We start from the raw sequence: 9,170 nt of genomic DNA, 5'->3' as shown, positions 1-9,170 counted from the left end.
TGGCGGGTCCGGGCTGGGGATTCGAACCTGCCACCTTAGGTGTACGTGGCTGGCGCCTTAGCCGGTTGAGCTACAGGCGCCGAGCCAAACAATTTGATTTCTCCATCAATTTTGAAACTAAGTTTGGTAGGATACATGATTCTAGGCTGAAAATTATTTTGTTTAAGGATGTTGAAGATGGATGACCATGCTCTCCTGGCTTGGAAGGTTTCAGTTGAAAAGTCTGCTGTCAACCTAATAGTTCTGCCCTTTTGGTCAATTGGCTCTTACTCCTACCTGTTTGCAGGATTTTGTCCTTCATCTTGACTTTGAACAGGTTCATTACCATGTGTCTTGGAGAAGTTCTGTTAGAGTTGAGATGCCCTAGGGTTCGATATCCATCTAAAAGGAGTGTGTCAGGATCTTTAGTAAAATGTGGGAAGTTTTCATTTATGATAGTCTCCAGTAGGGCTTCCATTCCTTTGGGGCAATCTTCTTCCCCTTCAGGGATTCCTGTTATCCATATGTTTGAACGCTTCATGATGTCTCATAGTTCTTTAAGTGCCTGGTCTGCTTTCTCTCTCTTCTTTCTGACTCTTTTACTACCTGTGTTAACTCAAAGACTTTATCCTCTAATTCTGATGTTTTTTCTTCTCCATAGTATAATCTATTTTTGATACTTTCTACCGCTTCTTTACATTCTCTGATTGTCTCCTTCATTTCTTTAAGCTCGTCCATGTCTTTTCTATATTCTACATCTCTCTCATCTGACTTTTGGTTCGTCTTTCCATTTGCTCTTCCAATCCCTTTATTGTCCTAATCATCCATATTTTAAATTTGCTTTCTGGGCTTGGCGCCTGTGGCTCAAGTGGCTAAGGTGCCAGCCACATACATCTGAGCTGGTAGGTTTGAATCCAGCCCAGACCTGCCGAACAACGATAACAGCTGCAACCAAAAAATAGCTGGGCATTGTAGTGGGCACCTGTAGTCCTAGCTACTTGGGAGGTGGAGGCAGGAGAATTGCTTGAGCCCAGGATGAAGGTTGCTGTGAGCTGTGATGCCATGGCACTCTACCCAGGGTGACAGCTTGAGACTCTGTCTCAAAAAAAAAAAAAAAAGTTCCCTTTCTGCCAAATCCGTTAGTTCTTTATAGGAGAAGTCTTCTTTAAAAATTGCCTCATGGTCCCTTGGAGTTGCCTGAATTTTTCTTTTGGCTCCTCCTCATGTGTGCTTTCTTCTTCTTAACGTTGTTGTGCAAGTTTTTCCTCCTCACTTCCTTTTGCTTCAAGTTACATTGCCTCACAGTTTAGGAAGAGGCCTCTTGGTGTGGGGTCAGAAGGTGGAGAAGGGTTACAGCAAGCAAAGAGAAGTGAGAGGGAAGGAGAAAAAGAAGAAGAGAAAAAGAAAATAAAAATAGGGAGTGTAGGAGAAAAGCAAAAGAAATAAGAAGAGAAAGAAAGGCAAAAACAAGGGCGGAAGGGAGACTAATAGAAGAAAATTGAAGAACAGGAGAGATGAAGGACAGGAAGGGAGGATGAGAGTGACAGAAGAGATGTTGTTGTTCAGCATGGTGCTGAGGCCATGTCTATAGCTCAAGGGTTGTGAGGAGCTGAGTTGGGTGGGTTCCTCAAAATTAGGCCCTCCTTACTTGTCTGTCCACAGCCAGACTCTTCCTCTGTCAAAAAATAGGAAGAGAAGAAAAAGAGCAAACACAAAAACCAGGAAGGAAAAATTGGATAAGGAAGAGAAAAAAAAAAAGTAGAAAAGTTTTGCAGCATGACTGTGATCTTTCTACTACTTTCTTCCTGGGGCCAAGAGTAGAAAGTTCTCCTGGCCTCTTTGAGCCAGGCTGTGGTGGCGGTCAACCTACTAGACCACCATTGTGTCACACCTGCCCTCAGCAAAGAAAGGGTGGAGAGAGAAAGAAAAAGAAAGAGAAAAGAGGAAACTATATATATGTAGATATGTACATATATCTATATATATGTAAGCATAGATAAAGGAAAATTAAATGTACTATTGAATCAAATTAAAGGGAGGGATAGAGGAGGGATAAAGGAAGAAAGGCAACAAACCAAGAAAAAGAGAAAGAAAAAACAAGAAACGAGGTGGGGGGAATATCTTGGCTGATGCTGAAGCACTTTATGTGGGAGAGGTGAGATGAGTAGAAGGGTCTCTATCAACTGAGAGGATGCATTGGAGTGTACTAGGGTGAGAGAATAGTTCAAGCTAAAATTCTGTAAACAAAACCAAAAAAAAAAATAAAAAAAAAGAAATGCAGAAGTTCTTGCTCTTGTTGAATGTAAAAATGGAATATAGGAGAAGATCCATCTTATAAGTTAGCAAAAAGCAAAGCATGTTGAAACAAGATAAAAGAAGAGGAAAACAAAAACACTAAGATAGCCTGATGTAAGCTATCTCAGCACCAATTGAGGAAGGAAACAAGAAACAGAAATAATAATAACAACATAAGCTAAATTAAACAGAAGGGAAAAAAGCAACAACAATCAAAAAATCTATGTACATATATATGACAGGGATTCGATTTTTGTAGGAATATATTTATACTGCAGTATACTTCCTGGACACCAGGTGGTGCTGTGAATTTGCGGGACGAACAACCTCTCTCTGGTTCCCAGGCTTAGAGCAGTTTGCAGCTTATTTGTTCCTGGTGGTCGCCATCTACCTCAGCACTCAGCCCCTGTAGATCTGGGATTCCACAGTTGTCAACAATTCTTCAGCGACAAGTCTCTGCAACATTCCCACGGGGAGCAGGGATCCCTGGGCCTGTACTGAGTGGGGGACCGCTCCCTGCAGGTGGAACTTGGACTGCCCACCCTAGGCCCCCAGCAAGAGGTCTGCCCACCTAATGGTGTGCTATTCTCCACATTGGCATGTCCCTGATTGGGAACTTCCGCCTCCCACCAGGGATGTTTCTCCCGCTGCCAAACCGCAGTAGGACTGCTCTAGCCAGCATTACAAACTGACTCCCAAATTCCACTTGGGAGTGCCTACTTCTTCAGTCTTTTCAGAGTCCCTGAGGCTGATACGGGTAAAGGTCCAGCAAGATGTCCGCTTACACAAGCTTCTGGCGTCGTTTCCCTCTATGGCTTCCTTGTGTCCGGGAACTTTTCCCCTATGGGTGCTTCACCGGTTGCCACCGTGTTAGAGCTGCTCCAGCCAGCGCTCTAGTCTGGCCACCACATTCCGCTGGGGAGAGTACGGCCTAGCCTCTCCTGAGGTTTCCCCTTGGATCTCACCTCTGCAGCTGAAGCGGCTGCTGCCTGCCTGCTGCCAGTGCAGCCTGGGAGTGCTTGGGAAACTTGCCCAAGTGTGTTAGTTCTCTGCAGCTACGGCCACATCCAGCTGTTCACCTCCGTCCTGCACACTCTGAGCCCCTGCTGTATGTCAGTATTCCACACCAGGACTGATCCAGCCCTCTCCTTCCCACCTTTTGCTCTAGGAAGGCTGAGCTACACGTCCTTCCTGTCTGCCATCATGCTCTGCCTTGGGTTTCAGTTTTTTAATATTGATATTGGTGATATCAGTATGTATTAGTACATATTTCTATTATGTTTTGCCTGTTCCTCTCCATTTTTCTACTAAAGTATTTATCTTTATTGCTATTCTGCAAGTTGTGTTTTTTTAAGATTAAAGATATTAAAAGTCTTTTATATACTATAAATGTTTTCTCTCAGTTTGTCCTTTGTCTTTTTGTTTTGCTGAAGTTGATTACTTGACATAAACTTTTTTCTCATTTATCTTTTTACTTACGATTTCTATCTTTTGTGTCATGCTTAGAAATTCTCCTTCCTCAGAGAATTTGTAAGTCATGTGTTGCTTAACAATGGAGACACATTCTGAGAACTGTTTAGGTGATTTCATTATTGTGTACACATCATAGAGTGGTACTTACACAGACCTAGATGGCACATGTCTAGGTTATGTGGTCTGGCCTGTTGCTTCCAGGCTGTAAACCTGTGCAGCATGTCACTGTTTGGATGCTATAGGCTACTGTAACACAATGGTAAGTGTTTGTAATGTCTAAACATAGGAAAGGTACAGTAGAAATACAGTGTTATAATCTTATAAGACCACCATTGTGTAAACATGTGGCTTGTTGATTTGTTACTGAGATATTGTTGTGCGGCACATGACATAGTTGGTCTTCTATCACTGGGAGATTTATTGAGCAATTTAGTTTTCTTGCTGAATTGAAATAGTGCCTTTATCAACATATTAGAATATCATGTATGCTTGAGCTTATTTTTGGATCTTCTGTTCTATTCCAGTAGTCTGCTGAAAGATGCAGCATTCTTATGTTTTTATGTTTATTTTTAATTTTTTAATTTTTTTTTTTTTTTTTTTTTGACACAGAGCCTCAAGCTGTCGCCCTGGGTAGAGTTCCGTGGCATCACAGCTCACAGCAACCTCCAACTCCTGGGCTCAAGCGAGTCTCTTGCCTCCACCTCCCGAGTAGCTGGGACTACAGGCACCCGCCACAACACCGACTATTTTTTGGTTACAGCCGTCATTGTTGTTTGGCGGGCCCCAGGCTGGATTTGAACCCACCAGCTCAGGTGTATGTGGCTGGCGCCTTAGCCTCTTAAGCCACAGGTGCTGAGCCAATTTTTTAATTTTTTATTTTTGGATTCACTTTGTTTCCCTGGGTAGAGTGCTATGGCGTCATAGCTCACAGCAACCTCAAACTCTTGTACTCAAGCAATCCTCTTTCCTTGGCCTCTTAAGTAGCTGGGACTACAGGTGCCTGCCACAACACCCGGCTATTTTTAGAGATGGGGTCTCACTTTTGTTTAGGCTGGTTCTGAACCCTGAGCTCAGGCGATCCACCCCCCTCAGCCTCCAAGAATGCTAGGAATTATTTTTTTTTGAGACAAGAGTCTCACTTTGTTGCCCTTGGTAGAGTGCTGTGGTGTCTTATCTCACAGCAACCTGAGACTCTTGGGTTCAAGCAATCCTCTTGCCTCAGCCTCCCAAGTAGCTGGGACTATAGGTGCCCAACACAGTGCCCAGCTATTTTTAGAGGTGAGATGTCTCTCTGGCTCAGGTTGGTCTTGAACCTGTAAGCTCAGGTAATCCACCTGCCTTTGCCTCCCAAGTGCTGGGATTATAGGCATGAACCACTGCACCTGGCCTTTCTTATGTTTTAATTTTCGTTTTTTTTTTTTTTATAGAATTATTTGATGGGAAATCCTGACCTTTACTCCATAGGTCAAAATATATGCTCTCAGAAGTTCAGTACAGTTAAAACATACGCTGAATGAGAAGAGCTGAACAACAGAATTAGAAGTCAGTTTTTTTTTTTTTTTTGAGACAAAGCCTCAAGCTATCCCCCTGGGTAGAGTGCCATGGCATTACAGCTCACAGCAACCTCCAACTCCTGGGCTCAAGCGAGTCTCCTGCCTCCGCCTCCCAAGTAGCTGGGACTACAGGCACCCGCCACAATGCCCGGCTATTTTTTGGTTGCAGCCGTCATTGTTGTTTGGCGGGTCTGGGCTGGGGATTCGAACCCACCACCTTAGGTGTATGTGGCTGGCGCCTTAGCCGGTTGAGCTATAGGCGCCGAGCCAGAAGTCAGTTTTTTAAAGGAACTTGGTCTGTGTCCTTCTCAGGTTGAGATTTTTCTGTCCTATACTGTATAATGTCCTATACTGTATAATTTTAAGTGTGGAAATGACATGAGTAGATTTCCTTTTGTGATTTCTCTGGCAACATTGTACAACATAGTTTTGCAGAGCAAGGAAAGCATACAAGTAGTAGTACTGGTGAGAAACTGGCGAGTTCACACTGAAGCACAGCAGTACCTGTAGGCCAGTGTTTTTCAACCTTCTTTTTTTTTTTTTTTTTTTGTCTCACAGCACACTTGAATCTTTGTGGCACACTTAAATTATGTTTATAGAAAAAAGAATTAAAAAAAAAGAATATACTTACTGTGCTTTGAACTTCTTTTGAAAATAATTTAATTCATGATCTTTAAAAATTTTCATGGCACACCTAAGTTCTTTTCACATGCACCGACCGGTTCAAAGTCCCTGCTCTGGTCAGTTTACTGGATCACACACTGGTGCTGGCATTATCCGAAAAGTGTGGCATCCTTGTGCTTCAGTTACTGGCTTCAGATGATGAAGGCTGCTCTGGGAAAAGGTTGTGTTTTTAGTACTTCTAGACAGATTGCTTTGATTGATCATTGGCAGTGATGATTTATGCCAAAACTATTCTAGAGTTTTTTTCCATCTTCTTCCCTTTTTGTTGTGAATCAATAGGAGTAGCAATCACAATATATTCCCCTACAGGAAGTATATAAGTGTCATATATTTGTGGAGACATATCTTTAATTAAGAAAAGAGAACAGAGAGTCCTAGGAGTTTTTATGTTTTCCTTTGGAGAGCTACTGCTAAACTACATCCATTACCTGTCAGGCTGTGGGACATATTTAATGAAGAGAGGGAGAGAGGAAGGAAAATAAGAGGGAAATCCAAATCCATACTTTGCCTCTTCTGTTTTTATTTTTTTAAATTTTTGTTAGTTAGTTAGTAAGTTCAGTCATGGGTGCAGTGCTAGATTTCCCTGAAGCTAGAGTTGTTGATTTTTTTTTTTTTTTTTTTTTTTTGGCCAGGGCTGTGTTTGAACCACCTCTGGCATATAGGGTAGAGTTGTTGACTTTGAGCAGACTTCTGTGTCTCTAGTTTCTCTTGTATCCTTATTCTGACTCTCTCAGAAATATATGGGACTTTTATCAGACAGGTCATGGGATAGGACAGTAGAGATATGTCAACTCCTGATATGTTTTGCAGGAATGGGCTGGTTATTCCAGATTACAAAAAGTAATTACAGATGGGCATTTTAATGAGGTAAATACTATTACTTAGAAAAGATAGGACTTTCATGGAGGTTTGTAAAGAAGCCTAGGACTAAGAGAACTATAGAGTTTTTGTATATCATCTGGAGTTTTTTTTATTATTATTTGGAGTTTTAATGGCTGTTTCTATTCTTTATAAGGGCTTGGCTGTGCCTGTTGCCATGTGACAGTTATCCTATGTAGGTTTTCGGTATTCATTTTTGATATTGTCTGATTTGCCTCTTTTGCTGTAACCCCTTTCACTCCACATTTTCTTTAAAACTAAACAGCATAGTATCAGATGTATAAGATAGGCACATGAACTTACTTTATTAAAGAGGAGGTACTGCATTTTGTCTTAAAGCTATTTCCAAATAAAATATTTTTAAGAGTGTATAATTAAATGGGAAAGTTGAATATTAATTGATATAAATACATATATATTGGTTTCCATATATATCCCATGTGAAAGCAAGAGTAGATTGATGCTTTGTTACCTGTCGCAGGCATTTGTCCTCTGTCATGGGTGTTTGTCCATTTATCTGTTTATTAGGGGCACCTAAACTGAGCATCTGTATGTGGTAAATAAACAAAAGCAGTAGCTGGCTGTTGGTGTTTCTTCCAACCCTTCCTGGCTGATCTAACCAGCAGTACAGTAGATTGATATGTGAGAACAGTAAGCACGAATATGTTGCAGATGGTATCAGACTGTGCATGGTTTGATAATTTCTCGCTTAATAACATTTCTTTTAGGGTTTGAGTAAGTCCAGACTAACTTTTCAGTACAATCTGAGCTCCATTTTTACATTTCGTTGTTACATATAAAATGTGGAACAAAAACGTTTTATGTGTAAGGCCTGAAAGTTTTTCAGAGGTTAGTTGAGGCAGTTCATCCAGGTGTATAGATGGTGGTAGGGAATACTTTTACTGTTTCTAAAGTTAAATTTCCATAACTTTTTTTTTCTTTTTTAAATATTTAAATGTTTCAGAAGCCAAGGCTGCCCCCAAAGATTGTTTCATTGAAGTGAATTCTAAAGGTGATAGATTTGGCAATTGTGGTCTCTCTGGCAGTGATTACAAGAAATGTGCCACTGGGTAAGTGGAGGTGAGGTCATAAAGGAACTTAAAGATATAAGACCAGTCATCTCTAGTATCTTTTATGATTGCTCTTCGTGACTGCTGACTTTCTCCTCTTTAAACACCTAACTTTTCAAATTTTCATTTTATAACACAAGGCTTCACATAGACTCTGGTGTTAGGAAAAGAATCGGTAAAATAATTTCTTCCTTTAACATTAATTGTTCAAAGCCTAGTGGTATTTAGAATCTTACTTTGTTTATCCTTGATTAACACATTATGATGTTGTATCATATCTACCTTGTTAAGACTTTGCATTTTTAAGTAAATTTATAGGTTTATGATACTTTATTCCTAAATTCTTAGTATTTATCTCCAACAAATAAGCCCATTCACAGTAATATATCATACCTAACAAAAAATTAATGATTTCCCCATATTGTCTTATATCTGGTCAATATCAATTTTCCTTAATTGTTTTCAAACTGTCTTTTATAGATGGCATTTTTACACATCAGGACTTACTCAAGGATCACAAATTGCATTTGGCTGTTGTGTCACTTAAGACACCTTTAATCTAAAATACTTCCTTTCACTTTATTTTTTTCTTTTCAATAACATTGACCTGTGGATATGGTTGGGCCAATAGGCCCAAGTTCTAGATTTGTTTGATAGTTTCCTCTCAGTGTAACTTGTGACTCTAAAGAATTTTCTTTAAATCAGAAGTTAAGTCTAAAATCTTCATTAAATTCAGGTTAAACTTTTCTGGCAAGAATGCTTCATGAGTGATGCATTATATCAAGGAGTCACTTAATGCTGGATTCTCTTATTTTTGTCAGTGACACTAAATGGCAGTGACTAGAACTTGCTGTTGTAAAGTTATGTTTTTTCCACTAAAGCTACGAGTTAGTATGTTGAGTGATTTTACCATATCAATGTCTAGCCCCTACCAAAGTTTCATTTCATGGATGATCCTTGTCTGAAGCAATTATTTTCTTGAGGGTCATAATAGAATTTTCTTTTATTAATACATGCATCTCTTCTTAGCTTTGTTGTCTGTTTGCATTTTGTATTTTGTGAGCTGCCTATGTGCATCTTAGCTAATTTTTCTTTCTTTCTTTTTTTTGCAGTTTTTAGCTGGGGCTGGGTTTGAACCTGCCACCTCCAGTATATGGGGCTGGTGCCCTACTCCCTGAGCCATAGGCACCGTCCTACCTAATTTTTCTATTGAAGTGATTATCATGTTCTTAATGAT

At 40.2% G+C, this 9,170-nt stretch overlaps 1 protein-coding gene across 1 annotated transcript in view; it reads left to right on the top strand.

Moving 5' to 3' along the window:
• ADAM9 (ADAM metallopeptidase domain 9) overlaps window positions 1-9,170 on the top strand; it is a 148,509-nt gene that overhangs the window by 95,182 nt on the left and 44,157 nt on the right. Inside the window, exon 15 of the mRNA XM_003796278.3 lies at window positions 7,828-7,933. Within this exon, the coding sequence (XP_003796326.1) occupies window positions 7,828-7,933 (106 nt within the window). The remainder of the gene's footprint in view (window positions 1-7,827; window positions 7,934-9,170) is intronic.

This window comes from Otolemur garnettii, unplaced genomic scaffold (genome assembly GCF_000181295.1).
Source record: "Otolemur garnettii isolate 467f Iridium unplaced genomic scaffold, OtoGar3 scaffold00102, whole genome shotgun sequence".
Classification (NCBI taxonomy): domain Eukaryota; kingdom Metazoa; phylum Chordata; class Mammalia; order Primates; family Galagidae; genus Otolemur; species Otolemur garnettii.
The sequence above is the reverse complement of the archived record's forward strand: the minus strand, read 5'-3'. Positions and strand labels throughout refer to the sequence as shown.